The 13,263-nt window shown below is 42.7% G+C and overlaps 1 protein-coding gene across 1 annotated transcript in view; it reads left to right on the top strand.

Moving 5' to 3' along the window:
• LOC145344214 (tryptophan 5-hydroxylase 1-like) overlaps nucleotides 1-9,075 on the top strand; it is a 44,893-nt gene extending 35,818 nt beyond the window's left edge. The window contains exon 12 of the mRNA XM_080191189.1: nucleotides 5,316-9,075. Coding sequence (XP_080047315.1) covers nucleotides 5,316-5,490 — 175 coding nt within the window. The 3' untranslated portion in view covers nucleotides 5,491-9,075. The remainder of the gene's footprint in view (nucleotides 1-5,315) is intronic.
• The last annotated feature ends 4,188 nt before the right edge of the window (nucleotides 9,076-13,263 follow it).

Here is a 13,263-nt window from a genome sequence, read left to right as displayed (position 1 = left end):
TTGAAGCAGTGGAGGTCCAAAAAGACTTGGGGGAGGGGAAGGTCCAGGAATAGCTCATTAAAATGTCAAGAATGTTACTAAAAATAATCAAAAAGTCTAGTGAAATGCTAGCTTTGATATCTACAGGACCAGAACGTAAGGGATAGAAGTCATGCTCTAAAAATTCTGAGGTACACCTTATTCAGAGAAGATTCATAAACGTTTGCAGTACAGAAGGAGGCCATTCAGCCCATCGTGCCCATGCCATTCTAAATAGATCTGACGACACTAATCCCATTTTCAAGTGCCTGGCACATAACCCCAGAGGTTTTGGCAGCGCAAGTGAATATCTAAATACTTCTTAAATGTTACGAGAGTTGAAGATTCAGCCATCCTTTCAGGCAGTGAGTTCCAGATTCCCACCACCCTCTGGGTGAAAAGTTTCCCCTCAACTCCCCTCTTAGCCTTCTCCCTCTTGCCTTCAATCTATGTTCCCAGTTATTGCTCCCTCTACTAATGGAAAAAGTGCCTTCCTATCCATCCTACTTATGCGCCTCATAATCTTATCGGCCAGGGTTCGATTCCTGCTTTGGTCACTGTCTGTGTAGAATCAGCAAGTCCTCCCCATGTCTGCATGGGTTTCCTCCGGGTGCTCCGGTTTCCTTCCACAATCTGAAAGATGTGCTGCTTAGGTGCATTGGCCTTGCTAAGTTCTCCCTCAGAGTACCCAAACAGGTGCCGAAGTGTGGTGACTAGGGGATTTTCATAGTAACTTCATTGCAGTGTTAATGTAAGCATACTTGTGACACGAGAAAATAAACTTTAAAAACTTTACCTGCTAACCTTGCCATCTTTCAGTGATCTGTGGATATACTCTCCAACGTCCCTCTGATATTCAGTACTTTCCAGGGTCCTACCATTCATTCTTTCGTTCACTCATTCATTCATTTTTTCACCGTGTTAGTCCTCACACTTTTCCAGATTGCATTCCCCTTACCACTGCTCTGACCACCAACCAATCCAGTGATATCCTCCTGCAGTTTACGGCTATCCTCCTCAATATTTGCTATCCTGTCAATTTTTGTATCGTCTGTGGACTTCTTCATCATTCTCCCTACATAAGTTCTACCCATAGTTTAGGGCACTACACCTAATGAGGGATTTATATTGACCTTAGAGGGAGTGCAGCATTTTATTACCCTTGGATTTTAAGGGTAAAATTACAAGGAGAGATAATGTAAATTAGTGATGTGTTCCCCAGAACTTGGAAGGTTAAGGAACAACCTGATGAAAGTTTTCAGGATACTAAGGGAAACATACAGACTGGATGGAGAGAAATTATTCCTGCTGGTTGGGGAGTCTAGTGGGCTTTAGTCCATAAGTTGGAGCCAGATCTTTCAGGAATGAAATGAGGAAACACTCCTACATGGAAAAGGTGTTAGAAATTTGGAATTCTCTTCCCCAAATGGCAACTGATGTAGGTTTGAGGAGCTCAGTAGCCCATTCCTGTTGCTACATTCCTTTGTTGCACCCAGCTGTTCAGCAAAGGTTATCAGCCTGATGAACTTAGCAGAGGCTGAAGAAAACCATCCTTTGGCAAAAAGAAATAATGTAAAGAACCTGAGTTCGGTTCCTGACTTGGGTCGCTGTCTGTGCAGAATCTGCATGTTGTCCTCATGTCTGTGTGGGTTTCCTCAGGTGCTCCACTTTCCTCCCACAGTCTGAAAGGCGTGCTGGTTAGGGTGTATTGGCCATGCTGAATTCTCTCTCAGTGTACCCGAACAGGCAATGGAGTGTGGCAACTGGGGGATTTAGGAATGGGCTCCTGAGCTCCTTGAGTCTACGTCAGTTGTCATTTGTGGAAGAGAGTTCCAATTTTGTAACACGTTTTCCATGTAGGAATGTTTCCTCACTTCATTCCTGAAAGGTCTGACTCCAATTATTAGATGAAAGTCCGTGAGTGCCTAGATTCCTCAACCAGCCGAAATAATCCCTCTCCATCCAGCCTGTTTGTTTTCCTTAATATCTTGAAAACTTGTACTTGTGTTGTATTTTCGTAGGAACTAATTGTTTATTCAACCATTAAAGTTACATTTATTTTTGATTTGATTTATTATTGTCACATGTATTAACATACAGTCAAAAGTATTGTTTATTGCGCGCTATACAGACAAAGCACACACTTCGTAGAGAAGGAAATGAAAGAGCGCAGAATGTAGTGTTACAGCCATAGCTAAGGTGTAGGGAAAGATCAACTTAATGCAAGATAGGTCCATTCAAAAGTCCGACAGCAGCAGGGAAGAAGCTGGAGGGAGTGCAGAGGAGGTTTACCAGGCTGATGCTGGAGTTGAGGGAGTTGAGCTATGAGGAGAGGCTGAATAAACTAGGCTCGTACTCGTTAGAATTTAGAAGAATGAGGGGAGATCTCATTGAGACGTATAAGATGATGAATGGGATGGATAGGATAGAGGTGGAGAGACTCTTCCCGCTCAGAAAGGACAGTAGGACTAGGGGGCACAGCCTCAAGATAAAGGGGGGGCGGTTTAGAACGGAGTTGAGGAGGAACTTCTTCACTCAAAGGGTGGTGAATCTCTGGAATTCTCTGCCCGTTGAAGTGGTGGAGGCTACCTCGCTAAATATTTTTAAGACGCGGGTTGATGGGTTTTTGATAAGAGAGGGGATTAAGGGTTATGGGGAGAGGGCGGGAATGTGGAACTGAGCCACGACAGATCAGCCATGATCTTATTGAATGGTGGGGCAGGCTCGAAGGGCTAGATGGCCTTCTCCTGCTCCTATTTCTTATGTTCTTATGTTCTTGAGTCAGTTGGTACATGACCTCAGACTTTTGTATTTTTTTCCTGATGGGAAAAGGTGGAAGAGGGTGTGTGGGGTCCCTAATTATGCTGGCTGCTTTGCCAAGGCAGCAGGAAGTGTATTCAGAGTCAATGGATGGGAGGCTGGTTTGTGTGATAGATTGGGCTACATTCACGACCTTTTGTAGATCCTTACGGTCTTGGGCACAGCAGGAGCCGTACCAAGCTGTGATACAACCAGAAAGAATGCTCTCTTATGATGCATCTGTAAAAATTGGTGAGGGCTGTAGCTGTCATGCCAAATTTCCTTTTTTTAACAAAGGAGTACTGCTTCTTTATTTTTCTTTCTCTTTCCCTCCTATTTTCTGCCTTCTCCCCAGGAAGTCATTCCCAGTCTGTTTGATCCCCATTCTAGGGAGGACTGCTCTTGGTGTGTCATGGATATTGATCTGCTGCATCCTCTTCAGTCCCGATGTGGAGATGTGGATGTTGGACTGGGGTAAACACAGTAAGAAGTCTCACAACACCAGGTTAAAGTCCAACAGGTTTATTTGGTAGCAAACAGCACTAGCTATTGGAGCCCTACTCCTTTGTCAGGTGAGTAGCAGTTCTGATCACAAACAGCACATATAAAGACACAAGTTCAATTTACATGAATAATGATTGGAATAGAGTCTTTACAGCTAATCAAGTCATAAAGGTACGGACAATGTAAGTGGAGAGAGCATTAAGCACAGGTTAAAGAGATGTGTAGTGTCTCTAGAGAGGACAGTTAGTGAGATTTTGCAAGTCGAGGCAAGTTGTGGAGGTTACAGATAGTGCGACATGAACCCAAGATCCCGGCGGAGGCCATCCTCATGTGTGTGGAACTTGGCTATCAGTTTCTGCTCAGTGACTCTGCACTGTCTTGTATTGTGAAGGCTGCCTTGGAGAATGCTTACCCGAAGATCAGAGGGCTGAATGCCTGTGACCGCTGAAGTGTTCCCCAACAGGAAGAGAACAGTCTTGCCTGGTGATTGTCGAGTGGTGTTCATTCATCCGGGGTCAACCAGGATCTTGGATTCATGTCACACGATCTGTAACCCCCATGACTTGCCTGTACTTGCAAAATCTCACTTACTGTCCTGTCTGGAGACAATACACATCTCTTTAACCTGTGCTTGAAGCTCTCTCCATTCACATTGTCTGTACCTTTAAGACTTGATTAGCTATAAAGACTCGCATTCCAATCATCATTTTGTAAATTGAGTTTGTATCTTTATATGCCCTGTTTGTGAATAGAACTCCCACTCACCTGACAAAGGTTCAGCACTCTGAAAGCTAGTGGCTTTTGTACCAAATAAACCTGTTGGACTTTAACCTGTGTTGTGAGTCTTCTTACGGCCTTTTGAGTCCACCAGATGGCGTGGTTGCAGATCCAGTAAAGCATTTGGGCTGAAACCTAATTTGTTTTGTTTGAAAATCTCACCTTACGCATCTCAAGTTTAACATGACCGTATGCTTGAAGGGGCTGGTAATCGTCTTAAATGAGAGCTAAAATACTGCAAATGCTGGAAATGAAAGCAGAAAATGCTGGAAAAATAAAACCTCAGCAGATTTGGCAACATCTGTGGAGAAAGAAATGGTGTTAGCATTTCAAGTTCAACGTGATTCAAAGTTCTGCATGGATTTGAAACAGTAACTGTGACCCTCACTTCATGGATGCTGCCAGACATTTTCCAGCATTTCCTGTTTTTGTTTGTGATCCATCTCCCCCTTTTTTGATCATTAGGTTTAAGTTTATTTATTGGTGTCACAAGTAGGCTTACATTGACATTGCAATGAAGTTACTGTGTCACCACACTTAGGCGTCTGTTCGGGTACACTGAGGGAGAATTTAGCATGGCCAATGCACCAAACCAGCATGTCTTTTGAACTGCAGGAGGAAACCGGAGCACCCGGAGGAAAAACACGCAGACGGTGACCCAAGGGAATTGAAATTGGGTCTCTGGCACTGTAAGGCAGCAGTGCTAACCACTGTGCCATCATGCTGCCAATATTGGTGGGGGGTGCGGGGGTTTTAAGATTGAATTGACTTAATACTCTGAGAGACAATTGCCAATGAAACTTGTGGCAAAGAATCTGGTGTCCTTGAAAGACAGCTATCTGAATTGGAAGGCAATTGAATATTGAGCTTTGCTAGTGAAAAAGCTTCATTCAGTGTGCTATGGGTGTACCTAGACCACGGGGACTGCAGAGGTTCAAAAAGCTGGTCCACCACTTTCTTCTCAATGGCAACTAGGGATGGGTAGAACATGACTTTCCTGTGAGAATGAGGAGAGGGTGAGATTAAGCAGGTTGGAAGGAGTGCACTGCTCTGTTGTATATGCTCTGTGGAAGAAACAGGCTTGATGGAACAAATGGCCTTTTCTTGTGAAGTACTTCCTAACCTCCTGCATTCCTGCGACCCAGCGTTACTTGTGAAACTGTTCTGCCTGCAATCTGATGAAACTTGATGACAAATGGTATATTTTATTCTTCCAGGGAATTTTCCAAATCATTGAAACGCCCATATTCTGTACACTACAACCCATACACCCAGAGCATTGAGATGCTCCAGGACCCCAGAAGCATTGAGAAAGTTGTTCAAGACATCCAAAGTGATCTCGGCATAGTGCGTGACGCTTTATCAAAAATGAACAAACACTTAAGAATTTGACCGTGTGTGCACACAAATCTCACTCTCCATTCTGTGTAGAAGCTGCTTTGAATTGGTACTAAATACCATGATGTAATCTGCCTGCAAAACCGTTAATAACTTGCGTGGGTGTTTTAGTAAAGTTTATGCTGCTTTTGGAAATGCTTCACAGCCCTAAGACACACCAGAATATGATGGAAAACCAAGTCCATTCTGAGTTAATATGCCAGTGAAACGCATCAATAACATACAGCTCGCTGCTCAGATTATATATCAATAGTTCGCTTAAGTTTGAATTGATCTTATTTGAGAGAGAATGTGGTAAACTGCAACCCTTTGAAAACTGGCAGAATTAATTGCCTGAGCAATATTAATTTACTGTGACGTCAGTAATAACTGATGCTCTCCTAAAACTTCATTTATTAGTGTCACAAGTGGGCTTACATTAATGCTGCAATGGAGTTACTGTGAAAACCCCCTAGTCGTCACACTCCGGTTCCTGTTCAGGTACACTGAGGGAGAATTTAGCATGACCAATGCACCTAACCAACACGTCTTTCAGACTGTGGGAGGAAACTGGAAGAAACTCACGCAGATACGGGGAGAACATGCAGGGTCCACACAGACAGTGCTGGGAATCAAACCTGGGTCCCTGGCACTGTGAGGCAGCGGTGCTAAGCACTGTGCCACTGTGCCGCCCCAAAGGATAAACAGGCATGCTTATGTTTCCAAATTACAATAATATAAAAGCGTGCCCCTCTTTAGGTTCATTCTGGTTATTAAACGCATTCCATTGTAAAATAATATACACCAGGTTGAAAGTGTGATCAAACATTTTGTCGACTAATTGTCTGAATTTTGAAAATATGAATAATTTTCAAGCAAACTGTATTGTATTATGATCTCAGTTGATGTTATAATTGGAAGGAACGATCTCAGAATAGAACCCTGGCTCAAAAGCCTGAAACATTTACTTTTTCTGATAAAACATGGAGGAACAGAGTCACAGAATTGCTGATTAGTTTTAAGAGCAAGGAAAAACAGGTACTAAACATGAAAAAATTGGACTATAGTACTCCTTTATTCCCTGCTTTATTTTATTAGTTACATGAAGGTTTCAAGTTTAACATGGGAGACAGTACACTTTAAGCTACAATGGTCTAGTTAACACACAAAATCCCTTTTCAAACACACAGATTGGCTGTGGTTAAAGACGTACTCCTCCCTGAACCCAAGATAGTGTTTGTGGTTTTCTCCCCACGCAGATTATTATAATGTGACTGTTCTCAAACCACACTCCCAGAAATACTTTTTAAAATCATTGCTTACAATGACTTTAAAGAGTATTCCCATTAGCATTTTGCATTCTGAAAACCAGTCCAGGTTTTTCAAATGACACTTTCAAAGTTTCCACTCCACTTTTAATAGTGAATTCAGTCCAGGATTTATCCCCCCGCGCCCCCTTTTTAGGATTCCATTGCCTTGACTAAGTTCCACTGTTGCACAAACTCTGATATCCAGCTCATGCTTTCTTCCCAATTGCTTTAAAATTTGTTTGCAGACTGTAGTAGGACATCTCAAACTTTAGGATTTAACATGGGTGGTACGGTGACACAGTGGTCAGCACTGCTTCTTCACTGCACCAAAAATCCAGGTTCAACTCCAGCCTTGGGTGACTGTCTTTGTGGAATTTACACATCCTCCCCATGTCTGTGTGGGTTTCCTCTGGGCGCTCTGGTTTCCCCCCACAGTTCAAAGATGCACAGGTTAGGTGGATTGGCCATGCTAAATCGCCTCTTACTGTCCCAAAATGTGTAGGTTAGCTGGATTAGCCATGATAGATCTGTAGGGTTGTAGGGATGGGGTTGGGGAAAGGGCTTGGGTGGGATACTCTGTCAGTGAGGGTTGGTGCAGAGTTGATGGGCTGGGTGGCCTTCTTCTGCACTGTAGGGATTCTATATATTCTATGATTCCTTTAGAAACCTTTCCCCAGCTTTTGAACAGCTGATTCCTTTTCAGCTTTGTCTATGATGCCAATGAACAGTGTCCTGTTCTATTTCCAGTTTCCCCTCTCATTTTAACTTCAAACTTTTCAGAAAATTTCTGTTCCATTTCCTGGTTTGTAGAAACAACTGTCCTTTAATTCCCTAGGGGCTTGCTTTCTTCCACATAACACAATTGTACAAACTCAAATGAACAACTGAGATGTTCACTCTCCGGCTTCCTATCACAACTGCTCTGGCTTCCAGGTAAAACCAAGAACAAAGGAAGGCCCCCCACCCCCTCGCCCACCCCCGACCAACCAGGAAGTGGCCTTCTGTTGCTAAGCAACACACCTGCTGGTCTATTTATTTTTCATGCCATAACCCTCTCTAAGCACAATAAAAACATGGTTGGAACTTAACCAACCCCACACCCCTTTGTCTTGTACGAATATAACAATAGGCGGGATTTTATGGCCTCATTCGAGTGAGACTGGAAATTCCCATCCAAAGTCAACAAACGTTTCCATTGTCCGTCCCTTGCCTGCTCCAATTCTGTGGTGGGCGAGGTGGTAGAATTCCCGGCATATGTAAACCTTCCGAGCACAGAAACATTAAATTAAATCCACCTAATATTATGCATTATCTCTAATGTTTACCAATATAAATATCAATCCCTTAAAACTAGCTTTGATTGGCTAATAGTTGTTCTACTGATTTAATAGTTCCCCAATACAGGCACAGGTAGACTGGGGGCATGGTAGAGTGGATTTTCTTATCCCTATCAGTGTGCTATGTCAATCTTTTTGATGCAAAAGCAAAATACTGCAAATCTGAAATAAAAATAAATAAGTACTGGAAATACTCAGCAGGTCTACCAGTGTCTGTCGAGAGAGAAAAAGTTAACATTTCAACCCCATGGCTTTTCATCAGAAACTCGATTAACTCTATTCTTCTCTCCACAGATGCTGTGTATTTCCAGCAATTTCTGTTTTTATTTCCAGTATCTGTAGTATTTTGATTTTAATGTAGTCCTGTGTACAACCCACTCCTCCCTGTCCCACCCCACTCCTGTGTTCAGTGAAGTTACTCCAGAAATTAGCTCAAAGAGAACAATTGAATTGAAAGGATGGATGAGAATAAGCATTTTGATTCAGACCCTCAGAACAGAGGTGTAACCTTACCTGAGGTTATCTGTTTTTCTTTTACAAACAATATGAAGTAATTGAACAGTGCATCATTACCTCTTCATTGTCTGAATAACAAGATTAAAACTTGCATTGCAAACCAGAAGTATCCACATAAGTCGACACCCAAATGATCAAAGTGCACAAACTGTACGATGTTTCTGAATGTATATGAATGGCTGTGATATGGGTTCTCAATTCCATACACTCTTTCCAGTTGCAGTATTGATATGTCTTCCCGTTGCTCATATATTTGTATTTCAAACAATCTGTACTACTGACATTACCTGCATCGAACTGTTTGCTTAATTGTGGCAGGAACTCAAGTAATCAAACTGCTGACAGGATGTCCTTTCCATGATAATCGTTAATTTTTTTCCTGCAATATGTTAACTTTAACTTTAGCAGCTCAGTATAAAAGTTAGAGGTGCAAAATAAAAAAGCATATCATACCCTGGTGAGTGCCTTGTGACTGCAGTCAATTCTTTTCACTTTGCAAATAAAAACCCTTCCTACCTCGCCATGATACAACGTGAGGATGTGACTGTCTGCAAACAAAATCCGGTGACGGTCTTTATATGTTGAGATGATCCTCTGCGATGAAATGGTTCATGATACAAGTAACGGAGTCTTGTGTGTCTTGCTGTGCTATTGTTTCAATTGGAGCCGAGTAGAATAATGAACAACAAAGAACAACCAAAGCAGAAAGTCTTGGTAACAGAGACATGAAGCAGTAGTCTTTTAATTCCAATTTTCCTTTCCCCATGACTCTTCCCCTGCATCCCATTTTAATTTCTTAGTACAGCATGGGAACAGGTCCTTCGCCTCTCCAAGCCTGCGCCGTTCATGATACCTTTCTATACTAAAAGCGTATGCACTTACGGAGTCCATATCCTTCTATTCCCATCCTATTCATGTGTTTGTCTAGATGCCCCTTAAATGCTGCTGTCGTACCTGCTCCCACCACCTCCCTGAGCAACGCGTTCCAGACATTCACCACCCTCTGTGTAAAAAACTTGCCTCGCACATCTCCTCTAAACTTCTCCCCCACGCACCTTCAACCTATGTCCCCTAGCACTTGACTTTTTTACTCTTGGAAAGAGCATCTGATTATCCACTCTGTCCCTGCCACTCATAATCTTGTAAACCTCCAAAAGGTTACTTCTCAACTTCCATCGTTCCATTGAGAACATTCAAGTTTATCCAACCTCTCCTCATAGCTAATACCTTCAGACCAGGCAACATTCTGAGAAACCTCTTGAGATTTTCAGACTTTGAGGGTAGCGTAGTTCAGCTAATACTCACAAGAACTCTGTGCCTATCAAAATGATGATTTGCAACAACTTATTCGTATCCTCCACTTCCAACAAGGGAAGAGGAATCCAGCAGGAATGGTGAATAGCATTGGAGGATTCGCTATATTATTTCCACAAGCATTGTTTGGAATTCTGTCAGTTTTCTCAGAAAGTTAGACAGCATGCAGGTTACAATACAATCATTCAGATTGGAATGGATTGCAAAATAAAAGATTTCACAATTGCTTTTGACAAAACAGAGTTGCCAACTTCTTTACAGCTGCTTATATCTCTATGACTCCATGGGTGGAATTCTTTCCAAAAAATTCTAAGTGTCGAAATAGCATGAAAAACTGGAGCAAATCATGCTGTTTTTTTTTCAGCAGGAGTTTAAAAATACATCTGTCACACTCAGTGTGTTGCAGAGTGCATTAACACGATTCACTCCAGGATTCAGGGGGCAGGGCCTGTTCCCGCTGGACGGGCCTGCAGCATAGCACTGAGTGGGCCATTGTGTATGCGCGGATCTGCCAGCACTGAGAAAAAATTAGCGCAATGGCATGGGAGAATCACCCTCTATGATTCTAAGCCCCTGAACTAATTGACTGCAGCATGCATGGCACATACTGTGGTCAGCTGCAATCCAATTTTACACAGCTGGTCTCAGACAGTCACTAGGCCTCCATGTTTAAATATTGTTACAGTCCGTACCCGGGCGAAGTTACCAAATTTAATTCCCTCTGACCCCTCGGCGGGAGCTATTCCGACGCAAGCTCCAGTTTGTTAAATTCTGGATGGATACCCCCAGATTTTTATATCCTTAGTTGAGGAGGGATGAACTGGCCACTTTTATTCAAACCCTCTTGGTTGGTCACAAAAGAATTATTTCAAAAATGATCCCTTTGCAGGTCCCTTTTCCCAGTCGTGATACATTCATGTTTTAAAAGGAGCTGATTTAACCAGATTTTCTTGAATTAAAGAAAGCGTGAGTTAATTAGCTACTAATCATAAGGAATATACTAAAACACATGCACATACATTTATACAAGTTAGAAATGAAAAGCAAATCCAAAAATAAGAAAGTAAGATATACATATTGGGCCTTGATTTGTCTGTGAGGAATAGGTGGTAAAACATTGAAGCTGTTTGGGATTCATAATTCTAGTAGCCCTGACCTCAGCAGTTGAGCAGTTGGTTTTGAGATTCTGTGGTCCTGAGGTTTCGACGAGAAGATGTCCTGCTTCCTTTTTGACTTTTATTGACTTGGCTTGCTTCATCAATCAGAGAGAGAGAATATTACCTGAAAACATCTGAAGGGGTGACTGCTGCCATCTTTCCTTGCTTCTTCTATGTTATACACTCTGACATACCAAAATCCATATGTGAAGCTTTGCAGCTAGCTTCTTTTTTATCCCAGTCTCCTGTGTATTCTTGGCAGGTGAAAATTCACAAACTGGCCTGAGATGTCACTAATAGGATTTGATTCCTGCTGAGAAAGTAGTCAGTTTCCATTATCTCCACAGGAGATAGCAGTTCACATTTGATTGACTTCTTTTCAAACGGCTGTCTGAGATAAAGTGTGATACTTCATTGTCTCAGTGATCCACACTGGAATAATACAGACAGTGATTGAATTTATATTCTTAGAATTTACATCTTTGGCTTGCATGTCCACTTTTAAGAAGCACTCATCTTATTTAAAAATCCAATATGTCCATGTGTAATTCAGGGATTTTCATCATAATGACAGTATACAAAAGGCTGGGTGATGGTCTCAGCCATGCTACCTTAATGAAGGAATCTTCACTTATATATCTGGCGCTGTTCCCATTTGCCACCTGTAAACCAGTTGCAGTGTGATCTAAGGTCTAGGCTGAGGGTGTCACATTGTTCTTCACCCTCCAGAGCATACATTCAACAGTGGTCAGGATATTTTCTGATGTTGGCAAAGGCTGATCCCAGGCAGGAAAAGTGGTGTTGAAGGCACTAATGGCAATGGTGGCTTTGGCTGTCTTATAATATGGCACATGAAAAAAAACTTGAAGTCTATGATTTTATGAATTGAAGATCATAGAATTCCTACAGTGCAGATGGAGGCCATTCAGCCCATTGAATCTGTACCAACCACAATCCCACCCAGATCTTATCCCCTTATTTACCCTGCTAATCCCCCTGATACTGGGTCAATTTAACATGGTCAATCAACTGAACTCACACATCTTTGAATGTGGGAGGAAACTGGAGCACCCAAAGGAATCCCACGCAGACACGGGGCGAATGTGCAAACTCCGCACAAACAGTGACTTGAGGCTGGAGTTGAACCTGGGTCCCTGGCGCTGTGAGGCTGCAGTGCTAACCACTGTGCCACCATGCTGCCCATCTTCCATGATGTATCGATGGCAAGGTGGCTTCTGATTCGCCACCATCAAGACCCTTGAAGATCCGGGGGCCACTTTTAAAGGCTGCCCCAGCGCACAGCGAGAAAATCAGTTCACCCAGACATACCCCCCTCCCCACAACCCACCCCAGTGGCCCCTGGCACTATCCTGATATTACCCAGAGACCAGCTTGGTATTACCCAGGCACGACCTTGGCATTACCTGGACACAGCACTGGCACGACCATCTTCCACCCTGAATGCCAACCGCATCTCTGAGCTCCCCTGGGAGGGCTGGTGCGGGCTTTCTGAGCCCGGGGGCACTTCATGCCATTCTGACATCTCATCACCGTGGATGGATATTGTGACGTGGGTGGGGCGCGGCAGAGGTAGGGGAGGGGTAATTCCAGCGTGTGGGTCTGATAATTACACGTGAATTTATTTTAATGGGGATCCCGATTTTGTATGTTGAAAAATGCGGCTTGTCACTTGACGAGGGACGGGGAGAATATACACACAGTTGCAATTAGTTTCCATCTGGACAATGGTGTTTTGAGAATTTTTTTCAACATGCTTGAAATGTGGAACTGCAACACCATTGCTCTATGTCAGCTTTGTGATGTAGACATTTAATTCAAAGGTATCACTACACGATACACGTAGGCAATGCACAATTTACATTCTATAGATTCTAACCACAGTGAGAGTTAGATCATCAATACTGCCGAATAATTGCTATCAGATATGTTGAGAAAATGGCATGTCCCTGGCTTAATATTGAGGGAATGAATTAGAATTAGAATCATAGAAATCCTACACTGCAGAAGAAACCATGTGTGAACGCCACATCTTGGCAGGTGTATTGATTATATTTTCAGCTTGAATTTTTTTTCCACTTCAGATATTAAAATTCCCCACAGTCTCTGTCCTACAATTCCACACAGCCTCTGTTA

This window comes from Carcharhinus amblyrhynchos, chromosome 6 (assembly GCF_965287045.1).
Source record: "Carcharhinus amblyrhynchos chromosome 6, sCarAmb.v2.hapA, whole genome shotgun sequence".
Lineage (NCBI taxonomy): Eukaryota > Metazoa > Chordata > Chondrichthyes > Carcharhiniformes > Carcharhinidae > Carcharhinus > Carcharhinus amblyrhynchos.
Note: the sequence above shows the minus strand (reverse complement) of the source record. Positions and strands in the feature narration are given on the sequence as shown.